This window comes from Clavelina lepadiformis, chromosome 1, assembly GCF_947623445.1.
Source record: "Clavelina lepadiformis chromosome 1, kaClaLepa1.1, whole genome shotgun sequence".
Classification (NCBI taxonomy): Eukaryota; Metazoa; Chordata; class Ascidiacea; order Aplousobranchia; family Clavelinidae; genus Clavelina; species Clavelina lepadiformis.
In genome coordinates, this window is record NC_135240.1 from 28,657,706 (window position 1) to 28,675,149 (window position 17,444).

The 17,444-nt window shown below is 37.2% G+C and overlaps 4 protein-coding genes across 7 annotated transcripts; 2 read left to right on the top strand and 2 right to left on the bottom strand.

Annotated features, from left to right (window-relative positions):
- The first annotated feature begins 399 nt into the window (after nt 1-399).
- LOC143444117 (UPF0561 protein C2orf68-like) lies at nt 400-15,215 on the top strand. 2 transcript variants are annotated; one of them, XR_013113682.1, is made up of 6 exons: nt 400-428; nt 11,923-12,069; nt 12,163-12,244; nt 12,614-12,748; nt 12,814-14,373; nt 14,477-15,215. XR_013113682.1 is itself a non-coding variant. In XM_076943237.1 (5 exons), the coding sequence occupies exons 1-5, from the start codon at nt 415-417 to the stop codon at nt 12,934-12,936; spliced, it is 501 nt and encodes a 166-aa protein (XP_076799352.1). In that variant the 5' UTR covers nt 400-414; the 3' UTR covers nt 12,937-15,215. The 2 variants fall into 2 exon arrangements, 1 of the variants encoding a protein (XP_076799352.1); XM_076943237.1 differs by having other exon boundaries at nt 12,814-15,215.
- On the top strand, nt 2,886-5,141 carry LOC143444207 (general transcription factor II-I repeat domain-containing protein 2A-like). Its single transcript, XM_076943362.1, has 3 exons — nt 2,886-3,490; nt 3,585-3,766; nt 3,938-5,141. The coding sequence occupies exons 1-3, from the start codon at nt 2,886-2,888 to the stop codon at nt 4,981-4,983; spliced, it is 1,833 nt and encodes a 610-aa protein (XP_076799477.1). The 3' UTR covers nt 4,984-5,141.
- On the bottom strand, nt 5,002-11,252 carry LOC143444116 (uncharacterized). 2 transcript variants are annotated; one of them, XM_076943235.1, is made up of 3 exons: nt 9,098-11,126; nt 7,957-8,061; nt 5,002-6,683 (listed from the first exon to the last, which is right to left on the bottom strand). In XM_076943235.1, the coding sequence occupies exons 1-3, from the start codon at nt 9,174-9,176 to the stop codon at nt 5,131-5,133; spliced, it is 1,737 nt and encodes a 578-aa protein (XP_076799350.1). In that variant the 5' UTR covers nt 9,177-11,126; the 3' UTR covers nt 5,002-5,130. The 2 variants fall into 2 exon arrangements, with proteins under 2 accessions (XP_076799350.1, XP_076799351.1); XM_076943236.1 differs by lacking the exon at nt 7,957-8,061 and having other exon boundaries at nt 9,098-11,252.
- Nucleotides 13,082-17,440, bottom strand: LOC143444115 (galactocerebrosidase-like). 2 transcript variants are annotated; one of them, XM_076943233.1, is made up of 9 exons: nt 17,050-17,189; nt 16,618-16,773; nt 16,115-16,387; nt 15,340-15,645; nt 14,391-14,761; nt 14,069-14,328; nt 13,863-14,002; nt 13,649-13,796; nt 13,082-13,527 (listed from the first exon to the last, which is right to left on the bottom strand). In XM_076943233.1, the coding sequence occupies exons 3-9, from the start codon at nt 16,369-16,371 to the stop codon at nt 13,330-13,332; spliced, it is 1,680 nt and encodes a 559-aa protein (XP_076799348.1). In that variant the 5' UTR covers nt 16,372-16,387; nt 16,618-16,773; nt 17,050-17,189; the 3' UTR covers nt 13,082-13,329. The 2 variants fall into 2 exon arrangements, with proteins under 2 accessions (XP_076799348.1, XP_076799347.1); XM_076943232.1 differs by lacking the exon at nt 16,618-16,773 and having other exon boundaries at nt 17,050-17,440.
- Between the last annotated feature and the right edge of the window lie 4 nt (nt 17,441-17,444).

Sequence of the window (17,444 nt, forward strand, 5' to 3'; positions counted from 1 at the left end):
AGTGTTGGAATTAAAAATGGTTTGAACATGGTGTTTGAATTAAGTTAAAAGTCTACCCAATCTAATTGATAATAATCGTACAGTAAGAAAATGCAATGTGGTTAAAACTCAAACGCTTATAATGGCAGCTAGTCAATGAAAAAATTTACATTAAACAAGGAAAACAAAACTTAAAGTATGATTTCCAATGGGGTGGCCCTGTCGACACAATCCTAAATATTATTTACTTGAGATAGCGCCGATTGGCGGGTCCAACGTTGGACCTGGTAATTAGGAGTTTATTAAGCACATATCTTTTAGGAAGGCTTTAAAAATGTCTTAGGTTGGATTTTGGCGTTTGGTGGGAAACCTGCTGGTTTAAGATTGTGCGAACGACGTAGAGGCTACGCTGAGAGACATCCTCTGATTACAACCATGGCACTTCACTGGTACGTAAAAATAATAAAAACGCGAGGCTTAATACCGGATCTGATCTGGAGTGCAACCAAGATTGCCGCTGCACTGGCACATATAGCTTAGGCAGAGGTGGGTAGTCGGTACTTTGAAAGTACCGGCGGTTCCGGTATTTGGTACTATTTTTAAAATGTAGTTCGTTACCGGTAGGCCTACTTTATATCTGAAAGATGCTGCTGCAAATGCAATGTTTGCCGCTATTTGGCCCCGATAAAGGTTACTCCAGGTCAAAACATATGTTATTTTAATTGTTTGCAATTTTACTTGAGATTTGCCAATTAAAAGGGGTTAAAACTATTAAAACTTAGAAATTATCACGTGAAAAGTACCGATTACCGGGACCAACTGAAATTTCTTGAAAAAATTAATTCGGTACTGGTACTGTCCACCTAGGCATATAGGTGTAGACTTCTCTCCCACGTATAGGGTAGATTTTTCGCGCTTACTGGACTGAAGCGCTGTTTTTGGCTTAAATTTTCGTAGACTCTAAATTTCATAGTGGTAGCGGTAAGCAAGTTTTAGCACAAAACATGAAGAGCATAATCATAAAAGCGAAAAAATTAAAAGAAATACAGTACTTTGAAGAATGTTTGGAATTATCGAAGCGTGACGGATGAGCGAAGATGGTTTTATTCATTTATACGGTAGCCTGTAAGTGCCACAACAATTATAATTTGGGTTCCACAAAATATTTATGATCACCACAAAAATATTTCACGTTAGCGCAAAATATTTATGATCACCACAAAATATATATTTTTCTCAGCAAAATATTTTAGAAATTCACAATATATATTTTGTCTCCCTCTAAAATTATTTTGTGCTTTCAAATTATTTTGTGCGTTGAAAAAATATTGCGACTTCGAAATATTTTGCGAAGACGAAATATATTTCGCTGTGAAACTTCCACTACCGCAACAAATATAAATTCGCCGCACAATATTTTAGAATCGCCGCACAATATTTTAGAATCGGATCGCAACATTTCAAAATGTGTGCTTACCGCATGGTAGGCGTAGTTGATGAGGTCTTCGGGAAAGGAATAAGGTTACCGGTCACAGCCACAAATAGTGAGAGATAGTAAGCTTTTGCAAGCCTTAACAAGCTTAGGTGTAGGCTACACGTTAAACATTGTAAGGTCTTTTGCAAGTTCAGTATGCAAACAAACTTTCTAGGGCTTGGCTGTATAGGTTAGGCCTACCGAATGTAAGGTATAGGGCTATAGGCTATGTTTTTCTTTTGTCGCGAAAACATTACAATAATTTTTTCTTGTTTACTATAGGACAGGCCAAAGCTGTTCATAACAGCATAAATTTTAACTGACTTTTTCAGAAATTTGTTTTATAAAATGAAGTGTACCTTCTTAGTGTGAAAACTGATTTTCATTGGAATGAATTGTGTTGAGTGCCATAATGAAATACCTGACATTTTTGTGATATGTTCACACTGTGGTCACGGTGAGTAGCGTACCTTTCAAGTGAAGATATAAATATTTTAATGACAATTTGGCTGTAGACTAACATATTTTTTGTTTTCTTTTTTACACCAACAAGAAATGTTTTACCTAAATCGACTGTGTGTCTGTGTATTATTATTAATAACGAATTATTATTTAGTAAAAAATATATCATACAACGTGCCAAGTCATGTCTCAAAAGTCCACCTGTTGTTTTTATGTTTTGCAGCTACTACTTTGGATCAAGATCAAATAATATCTGAATATTTCCATTCAGGATATGAGTATGGAGAAATTTTACAATTGCTACACAGTCGTCATAACTACGCAATCAGTATGAGAACTTTAAAGAGACGATTGCACAAAATTGGACTGCGAAGAAAATGTGGCTGGAAAAAAGACATCACCGTTTTATTTCAGGCAGAAAAACGTATCGAGGAGTTGTTAGATGGACCCTCTTCTTTTGGTGGATATCGGTCAGTTTGGCACACATTACAAATGGAAGGTTTAAGAGTACCACGGTTGTATGTAGCTGATGTACTACGTCAAGGTTGTTCAAATGGCGGATCGCGATCCGGATCTTTTCAACTTTTTATATGGATCTTTAAATGTAGCCTTGAAAAAAAAACTTTTGAAACTTCCTTTTTTTTTCAAAAAAAAAAGTTTTTTTTTTCAAGAGAAACTTTTTTTTTCCAAAAAAACTTTTTTTTTCCAAAAAAACTTTCACTTTTTATGTGGATACTAATTGCCAGGGTTGAAATTAATTTTTTGAATTTATAATAGCATAATTTTGCTCCCTCTCAGCATTAAAGCGTATCGTTTTCGTTTACTCATTTACACACCACTAACTCGACTAACTATTCTCTTGTCTTCTCTTCTCGCGGTCAGCTGGTTTTCTGCACAGCGGGGGGCCGCGGCGAAACAAAAAACTTCTAGAAATGTATCATTTGTACAAATCATCAGAGTTATTATCAACATGGCCAGTAAGAAGCGGAAAATTGATCTAGAAAACAGACAATTCAATGGTGAATGGACTGAAGATTACTTGTTTGTGCTCAACCCAAGCAATAAACCCAAATGTTTATTGTGTGACTGCACTCTAAGCATGATAAAGAGCCAAAACATCAAACGACATTTCTTTACTCATCATAAACATTTTAATGAGAAGTACAAGCCTGGCTCATGGGCCAGAAAACAGAAAGTTGCGTGTTTAGATAAGTCTGCCAGCTCTCAGAAACAATGCCTCTCAACATTTGTGTCTGAGCAATCAAAAGCCACAGAAGCAACACTCAGCATCAGTCACATTCTGGGCAAGCGGATGATGACATACAGTGATGCTGAAGCTGTTAAAGAATGCATTGTTGAAGCAGTAAAAATCATGCATCCAAGTAAGAAAGAAGTGATCACCAGCATGACAACTCTCCCGCTCTCCAGATTGACATGTACACGGAGATGCACTGATATCGCTGAGGATTTGCATGACCAGGTGTTGATTGAAGTCAAGGACGCTGATTGCTATGCACTAGCTTTAGATGAATCAACAGATATTACTAATTGTGCCCAGCTTGCAGTATTTGTTAGGTGAGTTGATATTATAAGTATAATATTGGTTGTAAATGGAAAATTTCATTGCAAGTCCAGTGTCAAAAACATTTGTACGCAAATTTGCATGCAGGTACTTTCACCACGGAGTGTTCAATGAAGAACTGCTTGCACTGATCACACTACATGGCAATACTACAGCAGCTGCGATATATGATGCACTCATAAGCAAACTTAAGGAGCTTCAGTTGCCAATTCAGAACATTTGCGCACTTTCCACTGATGGTGCACCCGCCATGATAGGAGCATGTCATGGTATGTCATTACTCATTACAGTTGTATGTATGTCATTACAAATGTATTAAGTCTAATAAATATTTCATTGCACAAAATCTAACATAGCGGCCATAGCCTAATTCTTTGTATTGACATACCTCAAGAGGTAATATGACTTTACAGTAAATAACTCTTCCAATTTTTATGTAGGTGTAGTCACCAACTTGAGAACCGAGTACTGTCCTGATCTGATAGGAATCCACTGCATCATCCACCAATCCGTACTATGTGCCAAGCTGTCCGGAGACTTCCAAGAGCTAATGACTGATGCAATGAAACTAATCAATAAACTGAAAGCAAACTCATCTCTAAAGCACCGGCAACTAAGGAACTTTCTAGATCAGCATAATGCTGAATTTTGTGACTTACTCACGCATAATAACGTGAGATGGCTAAGTAAGGGCAATGCTTTGAAAAGGCTGTGGGACCTTCGTAAAGATTTGGTCATGTTTTTGAATGAAAAGGGTCAAACTAGTACTCTGCTTGAAGGTACCAATCTATGTAACTTGGCTTTCCTTGCTAACTGTTTTACCCATCTAAATACTCTGAACTTGAAGCTCCAGGGCAAGGGGCACACTATCATTCAGCTGTGGTCAGCAGTGAAATCTTTCAAGCAACAGCTGTTGCTATTCGTTTCAGATATCACCAAAGACATGCTCCACTTTCCATGCTTGAAAGTGACTATACAAGAAGTTAGCTGTGATAATGATTGGTCATGCTTTGTCGAATTTCTGCAAAATTTGGACACTGAGTTCTGTAACAGGTTCAAGGAATTTTATGAAATCAGTTCAGTTATAGAACTAATTTCACATCCACTGTCTGCTGATGTTAATGGCACTTGGAAAACACAACTTTCCACTGAATATGCATTGCTGGTGTCTAAAATGCAGGTAGAACTTTGTAATCTTAAAGGAGATGAGATTTGTATCGCAGATCCAAATGTGTTTTGGTTATCACTTGTAACCTTGGAAAGGTACCCAGTTATAACCAGGCTGGCTAGAAGGATCCTTACTTGCTTCGCTTCTACGTACCTTTGTGAGTCGTTGTTTTCATCAATGAATTTTGTAAAAAACAAGCATAGAACGAGACTCACAAATGCTCATCTTCATGAGCTTATGAGGATATCAGTAAGTGACAGAAAGCCCCGATTCGACGCTATTGTGAGATCTAAACCAACTCATCATTTTTCTCACTGAAATAATCTTGGAGCTGTAGCACACTTCACTTTTGACTATTACAAAGTTATTAATATGTTGTAGGGTACATTTTCATGAATAAAGCACCATAAAAATTAAAGCATGTCCAATATATTTACTATTCATATTTAGTGGATCATCATGTTGTCAGGTTTGGTTGTGGTGGATCATGGCAGAAATCATGGAGGAGTCAGGAGGAGTACATGAAATTAAATGACAATCATTCTCGTCGTTAGCCAAGATTTCATGTCTAGTTACATTTACCTTATTGTCCTCTAAATGCATTAAAAAATCCACAAAGTTATCCATTATTTTTTCTTCCACAATTCTTTTCGAGGAATTTTCATCAGAGTGATTGGGAATTAACAGACTTGCAACATAATTTGCATCAACAGCACGCTCAGACGATGTGATAAAAAGAGGTTCAAAAAGCAATGGATTCCTTTGTAATGCTTCAAATATTCCAAACAATTGCAATCCAGATAAAAATTCTTTAAGATAACACAACCGCCTGTTAGTGATGCTGACCATGAGTGTGCGAGTTATGTCAGTAGTATGATCAGCAGATACTAAACCAGTGTACCCATGTTCTAGAATAGTGTCACTATAAGATGAATTTGACGGATCATCTGAAATACGTTGTATAAGTTGCTTTTCGGATTCAGTGAAGTGAATGTGAAGATCAAGCTTTCTAATGTCAATAGAGTTTATTGCTGTTAACATTTTGAACACATTGGAGTGAAAACAAAATGGAGCGGGCCCACCTTGCACTAAACTTGCAGCAATTATTTCACCGCATGCTTTAAAATAACCATTCTGCACATAAAGCATGGAATCAACTGGACTACCATCAGGACAAAAATGTTCACGATTTAAGCGAACTACAATGGCGAAGAATTCTTTTGCCATTGCACCTGAATCGATACCATTTTCACCTTGAAATTTTACAACCACTCTTTTATTTGCCGAACCTTTAGTGTTCACCTCCCTTTGCCAAAGGGCAAGGTATCTCGCAACAGGTGCACTTCTTCTCACAATAATGTACAGTTGTTCTGCATCATCAATGTTTTTGTTCAAATCAGACAGGACTTCACATATGTTTTCATATTTTTTAATTTGAGACTCATTCTTTTGTGAACTGTCACATTCTTTATTAGCAGTCTTTTGAAGTTCATCGATGCTAAAGCAATCAATAAAATTATGTGGGTCACTAAAAAGTGTGGTCAAGGGAAAATCGGGAAGCAAGTCATCTTCCTGATGTTCTGCTGCATCTTCTTTTTCTTCTTTAACAAGATACAGGAAAATTCTACTGTAATCTTTTCCAATGTTTTCTTTGTACTTAATTATGGTAAATGGTTCATCAGTTCCCGGCAATAGATCAATAATACGACCATCTCTGAATGCAAGATAATAACTTGCCCCATCATCATGACTTTTTGGATAAAATTGTAAGTATTTTTTAACTGCTTTTTCCAAAATTGAGTCAACAGATTCTGTTTTGCCAATGTTTAGTAAAATTGTTTGGTTTCTAATAGGCTTTAATTCAAAATCTTTTCCACCTCTTTCCAGCATTCCTATTTGAACTCCTACTTCATTTGGTTTTGACTTTTTCGTTACCCTTTCTTTCCATTGAGATCCCTTCACAGCTTTGTATTGTCCGAATGACATGACATCACTTTTTCGCTTCAAAGAATGTGTATCTGTCAATATAAATTAGTATTTATTACTATCATGCCCAGCCTCTGCAGCATAAAATCTTCATCGTGCCTTATTGAATAAACATGGTCTGATCGGTTAAGGCGCTGTTATGCTATAATTTCATGAAAATGTGGGACTTTCAACGTAATGGTTAAAAAAGTGTGTTAGACCAATCAGATACCAACATGGCTGGTGTTGTTTTTCAGTGTAGGGATTACCCTAGCAAATGGCGTGTTAAAAACTTGCAGAGCGCATGATTAGGTTGGCCAAAATTGTATGTGGAAATTGATATTTCACTTTTATGGCTCAAAATTGCAATCTTGGCTTCAACATTCTATTGCAAGAGTTAGAGACAAGTGTTTTTATTAGGTGTTTATGAAGTAACAGCCTAAGGCATACTAAATTGACATATAAAATTTCAGGGGGCCCCCATACGGAACTTTGATTTGTTGCATTTTAGTAATTTGGCTTTATAACAAAATAAACAAAGAAATTCGGCCTTTTTGCAAGCATAAATGGCGCCTTAAAACACTTGCTTAACAATTTTGTATATTTTGCTGTGCAAAGTTTTTTTTTAATAAACTCTTCAGTTATATATTGCATCAATTAGCATTATGACCAGATAAACAATTTCTCATTGTCCCAAAAAGATGCTGCATATGTAAGTTATTTCAAATAGAAATAGACAAAACTGCAAAAAAGAAAAAAACTTGCACTGGTAAGCACTGTAACAAAACATATGTAAAGGGCTACATTTTCTTGAAGATGAAGTGCTTTTAACCTCTAACAAATCGTTACAATACCACTATAGCAGTGGTTCCCAAACTATGGTACACATACCACTTGTGGTACGCCAGCAACTTATCAAGTTTACACCAAACGATCGCAAATGATCTTTTATTATGGTCGGCATTATTTTAATTCACATAAATTAGGTAGAGTATGAGCAAATTTCATGCTTTATTCCCTACTGAATACTAATTCCTTAGGGTATTGACACATTGGATCGTGAAACAAGCGTTTCTTTGTGACGAAATAGAACGTCATTTATTACTAGGTAATAAATCCTTGAAGTCAGTTTTTATAGTCCTACAATGTAGGTGGTACAAGAACGCTGCATAAACCAAAAAAATGGTAGGCTAGTAGATAAAGTTTGGGAACCACTGCACTATAGACTGTCTGTAACTTCCACCCGATTTCGCTATCAACTTATACCCAATTAGAAATCTAATGTAAAATAATTACACACAATTAAATAACTTTAAACTTTCAAACCATTTGAGTTGTTGTCCATCAAGTTGTCATGGCAGTTACTTCTGTTTTCCTTTGAACTAGTCTCATCACAGAAGTTCTGTGTCTCAATACTGGAATGAGGTTTCTCTAAAAAAAGCCATAACTGAAACAAAAACCAGAACCATGCATAGCAACATTTTTTAGTTCTAAACTTTGCAACAGGGCTAATCAATACCGTATCTTAAACTGGTAGATTGCAAATGTTCTGCGCAAGTAAATCCCACATTCTTCAAAAATTGGTAAGGTGTTTATCTTTAGCGTTTCTCAAATTAACAAAATGTAAATTAAATTAAGTAAATTTCCCCAGCATTTGTTCAAACTTGCCAAAAACCTTGCCTGTCAAAAATGTATAATTACATATGTATTAAATTAATTGATATACAAAAATGTCACTAATTTATTAGCTTTGAATCATTACCAGATGACTGATGTTAAAATAAAGCATTATGTCACGGGATTATTTTTATGCACCTGTTTTGTAGACACCACATTATACACCGTCTTTTCTTTGCATTGTGTTGTTTTTATGCATGTTCACTGTCTGCAGTATTTTACTTGTTTATGTTCTTTTACTTGTTCTTGTACACCTATTTTTATCAAATTTCTTGTGACGTCTGACGTAGTTACCCCAAAGGCCTAATTAGTATCGTGTTTTACGTTCCACGTTGATTCCTTCATTGCGTGGAATTTGTTTGGTGTAGTACTGTGCTCGGCTGGGCGACGGTTGTCGGTAGTTACGTTTTGGTTTTAGAGTAAGGTGGATGTTTTTATGAAAGAAAATGCCATTAAACGTTAACAAGGCAAAACCGGCTGAGTGACTAGCCGTTAAGGCGGGAAGATTCCTGGCTGAGGAAAATTTTGGTTACAATTATACCCTTAGTTTCCAATTATCTGAACGAGCCAATTTGACTGGCATCTTTTACTTTAATAGTGACAATCACACATGCGTTCAGAAACCTTTTTATGGTAATATGATTCACAGCTTACAGTTTAATTGAATCATCCAATCAATCAATAATTCTGTTTATCATAAGTAATATGTTACAAAAAACTTTATACTTATTCCATGTATTGCATAGACCTGTCACATGGTATAATGTATTTAAGATTAAACTGAACTTACCTTGCCCACAAAAGCCGCAAAATAAATGTGTTGAAGAGAGTACTTTTCCACAGTTTGTGCAATACATTGTGCAGATCATTAAATATTCTAATGTACTGGAATCTGACAATTTGTCAACAAGTGAAACTGACTATGAGCACTTTTTTATATAAGTAAACTGACGATTATAGTGTAACTATAGTTAAATAATGAACAAACGGGTAACGTCACTAAATACACAAACAAACATCTACTTCATCATAATTATTGTGATGTATCATTGTAATTACTGCTGTGTAGCAGCTGGACTTATCGCTACAATTGCATTGTTTATTTTTCGCCAATAGTTGTGCTGTGCCATAGTTACGATGCTAACTATTACAGTTATAGCACAATAAAACACAATGCTCACTAACATTTAATGAGCAGGAAAAAGTGTCAAACTTTGAGAGCTTAAAACATGCGTGTAACTTTCATCATTGGACTGCAATTTGGAAAACAAACCATTGCCAACCGACAGCAATTGAACTTGGTTGTGAAATAATCAACCCAGTAGCGAAACCATCCAGTGAAAAAAATCCAGCTGTCGTTGTCATAGCTCAAAGAGAATTTTTCGTGCCACCTTAAGAACCTTACGTGCACTCCAATTTTATAACCACTGGACTAAATTACTTATACTGGCTACAAATTATACGCAAGTACAATCCTGCTTTATAACTAAGTAACATAGAAAAATGCTTTTAAGTAGCAGTGGGCTATACTGGGGTGATTTTTCAAAAACAACAGAACTGCAGTTTAAAAGGTGCCTATGGACATACCTAGAAATGTTTAAAAAAAAATTTTTGATTTCGTGCAAATCTCTAGTGTATTTCATGACATTTTTATGTGAATTTCATATACCGGTAACAAGTTATTTGTATATAGTGTTGAAATTGTCATCATTATTCTTGGATGCGACCAGTAATCTCAAGTTGCACCAACAAAAATGAAAAAATTATGAAAAATAATGACCAAAATATAATAGTTTCAATGTTTTAGGGAACTTTCAAGCATGCTGGGCTTTTTGTTGCTGTTTTAAAGTAACAGGCTCAATTTTCTGCTTCTTTTGACACCAAAATCAGCCCAAAAGCTTGACTGGAAGTAAATTTATTGCAGATTCGTCAATTTGTATGGCGGCCATCTTGAATTTTTCATATAAAGTCCGGGCTCCATCCGGAATTTGAACAAAATCCAAAAAATTTTTTTGCACGTTCCTAGGTATGTCCATAGGCACCTTTTAAACTCCAGTTCTGTTGTGTTACTTGAAAAAAGTCAAAATCACCCCAGTATAGCCCACTGCTATTTTAAGGATGTTTGCTGATGTCACATTTGCAAGAATATTTAACAAAACATGTTCAAAAAACTTGATAAAAATACCCAATCGTGTCGAAGAGTTATAAGAAGAAGCTGGGAAAGGGAAGCTGAGCACACAGCTATTTTGGAGAATTGGTGACAGAAATTACACAACTGCACTTAAAAAAAGTGACAATCATATATTATGTGGGTTTAGTATATATGTGCACAGCCACATGATGCCTTTGTAAAATGAAACCCAACTACTCAAACTATGTCGTCAACTGCAAGGTTGTATACTACACCCTTATTAATTTGGAAAGGCTACAATATCTTTAACTTTTGGTTGAAACGTGTCTATAGCGTTTGGTCCTGTTCCAGGTAACTTTTTATAATGTTCCACCCAGCTTTGGCCTATATACCTAATAGTAATCAAGACAAAAGCCTTCAACATTTTCTTTGCAAGTTTGTTTGCATACTGAACTTGCAAAAGACCTTACAATGTTTAACGTGTAGCCTACACCTAAGCTTGTTAAGGCTTGCAAAAGCTTACTATCTCTCACTATTTGTGGCTGTGACCGGTAACCTTATTCCTTTCCCGAAGACCTCATCAACTACGCCTACCATGCGGTAAGCACACATTTTGAAATGTTGCGATCCGATTCTAAAATATTGTGCGGCGATTCTAAAATATTGTGCGAGCAATTTATATTTGTTGCGGTAGTGGAAGTTTCACAGCGAAATATATTTCGACTTCGCAAAATATTTCGAAGTCGCAATATTTTTTCAACGCACAAAATAATTTGAAAGCACAAAATAATTTTAGAGGGAGACAAAATATATATTGTGAATTTCTAAAATATTTTGCTGAGAAAAATATATATTTTGTGGTGATCATAAATATTTTGCGCTAACGTGAAATATTTTTGTGGTGATCATAAATATTTTGTGGAACCCAAATTATAATTGTTGTGGCACTTACAGGCTACCGTACATTTATGCCTTTAGGCCACAAAGATTTGTCGAATTTCGATGAGAATCCTTGAAAAGTTATGCGGTCCGCAAGATTTTTTTGTTGGGCTGTTTGATAAATCTATAGTTACAAGCGTTAGCTTGATAATTAAAAAGATTCACATTTGTCAGGGCGCACACTTGCACACCTGAATTGGTTGTTCTGCACCCCCGAGATCTCGGCAAATCATGCCAAAAAATCAGAATTTTGTGTTGCCCTTTTGCATAGCTGCTATTCCATAGCATGAAAAACATTAGATTTTGTTCCGCGGTGCTGATAAATTATATGATTATGAGCAATTCCAGTCTTGCTGGTACCACATGAAAAATGGATCCATCGTAACTTGCACAAAGGCCACAGAACTTGGTAGCCAGGCTCAAGTGATGGCAGGATGGAAGTCATTGCTAATATTAAGTCATGCAAAAACTTTTGTCAGCCCTGGGATAAAGATTGTTATACCAAAGCCTATTAAAGAACACTGCAATGTTTTATATTTTCTCAGGGTTATGATCGTTAAATGTCTACGTTTAGTTGTAACAACAGCAGATATGCAATCAGATGAATACGATTCAGATGAGACAAGCAACAAACCCCGTCTCAATATGAAGCACGGTTTTATTTATCATATTCGTCGAAACCAAATTGCCAGGTGGGTGCAGTTGCAATAAATGGACATCGATGGATTGTGGACACCTTTTTATTAATTATTCCCTTCTCATATACAGTATAAATGATAATTTAGGGATAACTACGACAAGAAAGTAAAATCCACGGTATGTCCAAAACATCAGTTGACAAATCCAAGCAAGAAACCAGAAAATAAAGTAAGATTTTGTTGTCCATGTAGTTAAGGCGCCATATATGCTTGTGCAAACGCCTAATTGTTTTGTTCATTTTACTACAATGTAAAATGAACAAAAGTGCATTTACTCGAAAAATTTTGCATGTCAATTTAGTATGCCTTAGGTTATTACTTCATGAAATCCTAATAAAATGACATATCTCTTATTAGAATAGAATGAATCATAGCATGTTAAAGTCAAGACTGCAATTTTGGGCCCAAAAATTAAAAATTCAGCAATTTTCAATTTCATTTTAGCTTAACTCAGTAATGCGACCTTAACAAAAAGCAGAATTAGTTAATTTATTTGTCAACAAAACTGTGTCAAATCCTTGAAGAAAAATTTTCTTAGCTTTACAAGCCACCTGGAAGAAATGAGAAAGATGGAAGTGATTTGAAGCTAAATGTTTCATCCAGCTCCGAAGTTGGGAATTCATTGTTTATCTTGGAATACACAACGAATGATGGAAGAAAGCATTCTGTTTTGGTGAGGAAATTCATTTCAAAATAACCAACATTGGAAAAATGTTGACTGGATATGCTCGTGTTTAGGTGAAGCAAGGGCAAGATCCAGGAAGGCTTGCCAAGCGTCTGCAACATGATGCAGCGATTCCAAAGGATCTTATAGAAACGCTGGAATGGAAGATAAAGCAGGAACAAATTAAACGAAGTTGATCTCTGAAACGTGGCACTGATCACGTTTTAAGGCAACCTGTGAATGTCATCTGATGAATCATCCAATGAGACCTCTCCATCAGCTTCTAGGTGGAACGAAATAATGAATATCATGTTTCATTTCATCTGCTAGTTATGACAGAACGCAGATAAAAACAATTTATTTTATATTTGATTTATGAGACACAAAGAGAAAAAATTGCATGGCTGTTAAATGAAGGTTGGGCACCGGTAACTGGCACGAGAATTCTTGCATATACAACACAAACAAAATCATTTGCAGCATGACACATATGAAATTAATACCACAGCATGATACGTAGTCTCAAAAATATGAATAACGATCAATCTTCTTAGTAATTGGAATGAAATGGTGATGGGTCTGGATAACGCTCACGTTTCCGTTATGCTAAAATCATCAAATTGGGCCAGACCGAAATCCATAGTACCCATGGCAACAAAACCATTTTCTGGCAATTCGAATTCCCCCTTTATGGTTTGCCCATACACGAGCACTCCATTCAAATAAGCAAAGATCTTTTGTTCTTTCCCGATAGACAATGACATGTTATTCCAACCGTTACGGTGATACTGCAACAAAAGTTGTAAGTGCGTGGTTTGATAAGCCAGCCATGATTATCCACACTTTATACATTAAATGCAATCAGTGCATTAAAACCTTAAAAAATATTTATGCAAGAGTTTTTTTTACCGGAGAAACCCAACATTTCTCATCGACATAGCATTGCTTGATGACATGTTCTCTTCCTATGTCGGAAGTTAATTTCCAGACTCCGCTCTCCAGCAACCAGAAGAAGAGCCCCTTTGCTTCCCTCGCATCACAGCCACCTTTGTCCACCCTGGAATGATCACAACAAGTTGACTTCAAAGTTCAAACATCAAAATATTTTTGCATTGTTGCTCACCTCAGTGCGACGAAAACACCTAAAGTTCCCTCGATCTTCGCAGAAATATTCACTGCCACGTGGGACCACGTGAAGTCCCCAACAACTGTGAAACCAAGGTTTGGGTCGTCGCACCACGTCACAGGTCTTTGGGTAACCACCTGGTTTAAACTGAGCGTTTATGAATGAGAGAAACAGGAAAATAGATGGATGTGAACTTAAACAACCTGTCGCAAAGTCGTCCGGTGCCCGTCGTCACTGCTCTTGTTTTCGAAATTTTCAAACGCTCCTGATTGGTCAGCAAAATTAAAGGCCTCCCCAAACTGGGATCCGTCAAATCCCTCCTTATATGGAAGTGGAAATGATGTCGATGGGGGCGATTTAGGGTATTTCCCTTTTAATCCACCAGGCACTGTTGTCAAGGTAACTAAAACATCTTTCGGCAAGAAGAGTGTCACTTGACCTTGGGAATCAACTGTTACTTCCCCTATAAAGAACAATGCAATGTTTATAACCACGACGAATCGACCTGGTAGGTAATTTGTTTACCTTTATTGACAAACACTTCATCAGAAGTAGAAGACTGGCCCAGCTGTGTCTGCCACATGTAGAAACTTTTTATTTTGCCTTTAAAGCTTCCTCCCAGAATGAATGTGGCATTTTGCTCCTGAACCTCGTACTCGGGCAGTGGCGGTCTAATACAGACGGACTGGTCGTGGGACATGGTTTCGATAATTATCGTCAAAGCTGTCCCGCCGTCAGTGAGAGCCACGTAGCTGCCCCCACTGTTGAGGTGGCCCGATGTTTGAAGATATCTCCACCCAGGGGAAGTGAACTGGGTTGTGTGGGCAGTCACCCAGACTGGGTCTGACACCTCATAATGCCCACTCCATGGCTCGTTTGCCGTCATCAAGCTGCATCTACACAAACACATCAACATCACACCATCGTGGCGGCGCTGATTCAACGTGTGTAGAACACTATCTTAATTGCTCTTTATCAACACCAAGTGGTTAACTGTGATTTGTTTTTCATTGCTGCTCGGTATTATTATTATTATTGTCTCGCTTCAGTGCACTTTGCTCAATCATTAGCTAAGTTGAAGTTGTACAACTACCACGGAATATTGTAGAATCAATTAAGAGAAAATGGCCAATTAATGTTATTACTCGTCTAATATAAATTAGTAAGTTTTGGTGATATTCTGTCTCCGATATTTGGTTCATTCTTATTCTGACGTTCTATTTGATGTGTCTCATTCATTGAAGTTCAGTCGTGTCGTGCGCCATTTACAAGGTATGGTCACTCAGATATTACTGTTGTGATATGCTACTAGCTATTAATCACGAGTGCAATAATAAGACCCACACGTTAGTAATCATTTTTTAAGTCTCGCTTGAACATAAATCGTAACCTTCTGATAATGTTTTAGTGACAGTCACTTAACATAACTAAGTTACCAACATCATCCAACATGGTAAATTATCTATGGCATCACCTTTTGTACGGAAGGTTGTCATAGTAACTGGCGACTAGGTTCCATGAAATTGTGGCCGTCATGTTCCCATTCACGTAATTTTGGTTCAAAATTCTGGCCCAGCACCCAGCGCCTATGACATCATTGTAAGTGCTGTAGTCTTCACTTGACCAGATTATCTTCCCGGTTTCTTGGGTGATTTTCCCGGACAAAGTGCCAGGGTAGTGCAAGCCAATCACACCGACTGCTTTTGCCAACTCAGCATCTCGCAGGATGTCGTAGGAAATCATCATGTAACCACCGTCGGCAGCTATTATGGTGACATCACTGTAAGTAGAATTCTGTAATTAATCTTGCGTTGAAAATACGTACACTGGCGCAATCTTTTAAGCACTTAAACATTGCTTTTCAGCAATTCTTTTACATTATTGGCGTTTTATCCCAAAATATTATTGTTTATTCGCAGTTGAATGCAGAGACATATGTACGTCACTTCTAAGAGTAATGCAACAAACGAATTTGTAAAGGTCCTGAACACAAATGCATTGTGCTTTGATCAATGTTGCCGAGTGCAAATGTTAAACATAGAAAATCGTCTCTTTTTAGAATGAAACTGCCAAAGTATACCCACTTAACATTTTGTTTGCATTCCGTGCAGTTTGCTTTATGTGACAGTTGCCTAAGCACTCTAGTTAACACGATGAGATTGAACATGAGCAAATGCATATTACCTCGACAGGTGCTAAAACAGGCGAACTCCACTGAAATTTAAGAAAAGAGTGAAATCAGCACCAACCTGAAGCCAGCCTCGTCTAAGGTTCTTCTCAAAACTTTAATGTATGTGATGTCATAAGGCCTTTCATTCCAGATTCCAACATAATCAATGGTTAAATTGTGATGCTCCTTTGCACCTCTGATCCACTTGGTCACGTACATGGCAGTCAGGGTTTGGTTGGTGTAGGGCCATGCGTTGCCCTGACCAACCCACCCGGGCCAACCCCATGGAAGTGCAACCAGCTTTATCTTCGGGTTTCTTGCTTTCGCTTCCTTCATCAGCCACCATTCGTATCTGACACGAAACATTTCAATAAACTCATTTCTACTAAAATAATGGCTTCCTCTGATCTCTATAGAAGGGAATAATATTTTATATCTCAGCCTGTAAACCCACTCTGCAAATTCATCGAAGGGAATTTTACCAGATACTTGCCACTTAAGCAACAGACCATTTACATAATTCCCTCATTACATAACATATAATACACCGGTGAGAAGTTATTGTGCAGCATAAAAATACACCTTGATTAGTCATCAATCTCAACAATGTTAGATGTTATGATATAAACCAGGGGTGTTCAATCGCGAGGTTCTGTTCAGTCGCCGGCCTTCGTTGTAGCGTTTGAAAGTGCGCCGTGCTCCCACTGTTTTCTCATTCAAACTTTAAATCCACTATAACTGTCAATGTAGTTACCATTACAGTATCACGGCTACATTAATCTCTATTATTTTTGATTTTCATTGTAACAATTTTATTACGTCACAGCGTGTGTAGCGTTACCATGTTTTCTAGCTAATAGCTAAGCACTGGAGTCATAGAGTTGCAATGTTATGCGACTAAAGAATGCTTTCAAGGAAGCCTGGCAAAGTGCAGCAAATGATTTGCAAACTATTTGGCAAATCTACTTTGGTTTGGATTCTTATCATCCCAGCTTTAATATAAAAAATCCTCACCCTCTCGTGTAATCCTCATCATCCTCGTCGTGCATGTGCGAGTGCTCTGTGCCCTCCGTGCTCTGCGAGTCTCCTCCAATCTCAACTTTCAGGATCTGCAGCGACGCCCCGAACCCTGGTCGGAAGAGATAATCCAGGATCTGGCTGCGATAGGGTTCAGCATAGTTGACAAGTAATCTGCTTGTGGCTCCTCCACCCGACAACCCGCCGATGCCATCAAACTGCAGAGCCACGCCATCATGTATGTCATAGGCAGAGGAGAAAACACGATCATTCTTGCTGAAAGAGTCATCTTTCGAAAAAGTTTGGATTCCTTGATATTGATAGCTTGAAGCAAAAAGTGAATAGGAACAAATCACAAAGAAAAATGCAACTAACAACTTCATGGTCGTCAC

Excerpts from the sequence above, each read along its gene's own strand:
- LOC143444117 (XM_076943237.1), top strand. Across the intron at positions 12,245-12,613 it reads GCAAGAAACCAGAAAATAAA|CTTTACAAGCCACCTGGAAG; the intron begins GTAAGATTTTGT and ends AAATTTTCTTAG. Across the intron at positions 12,749-12,813 it reads GAAGAAAGCATTCTGTTTTG|GTGAAGCAAGGGCAAGATCC; the intron begins GTGAGGAAATTC and ends GCTCGTGTTTAG.
- LOC143444207 (XM_076943362.1), top strand. The coding sequence starts at position 2,886 with ATGGCCAGTAAGAAGCGGAAAATTGATCTAGAAAACAGACAATTCAAT. Across the intron at positions 3,491-3,584 it reads CAGCTTGCAGTATTTGTTAG|GTACTTTCACCACGGAGTGT; the intron begins GTGAGTTGATAT and ends ATTTGCATGCAG. Across the intron at positions 3,767-3,937 it reads CATGATAGGAGCATGTCATG|GTGTAGTCACCAACTTGAGA; the intron begins GTATGTCATTAC and ends ATTTTTATGTAG.
- LOC143444116 (XM_076943235.1), bottom strand. The coding sequence starts at position 9,176 with ATGATCTGCACAATGTATTGCACAAACTGTGGAAAAGTACTCTCTTCA. Across the intron at positions 8,062-9,097 it reads TTGCGGCTTTTGTGGGCAAG|AGAAACCTCATTCCAGTATT; the intron begins GTAAGTTCAGTT and ends GGCTTTTTTTAG. Across the intron at positions 6,684-7,956 it reads GATGGACAACAACTCAAATG|ATACACATTCTTTGAAGCGA; the intron begins GTTTGAAAGTTT and ends TTATATTGACAG.
- LOC143444115 (XM_076943232.1), bottom strand. The coding sequence starts at position 17,435 with ATGAAGTTGTTAGTTGCATTTTTCTTTGTGATTTGTTCCTATTCACTT. Across the intron at positions 16,388-17,049 it reads GATGAGGATTACACGAGAGG|ATACGAATGGTGGCTGATGA; the intron begins GTGAGGATTTTT and ends GTTTCGTGTCAG. Across the intron at positions 15,646-16,114 it reads TTAGACGAGGCTGGCTTCAG|TGATGTCACCATAATAGCTG; the intron begins GTTGGTGCTGAT and ends TTCTACTTACAG.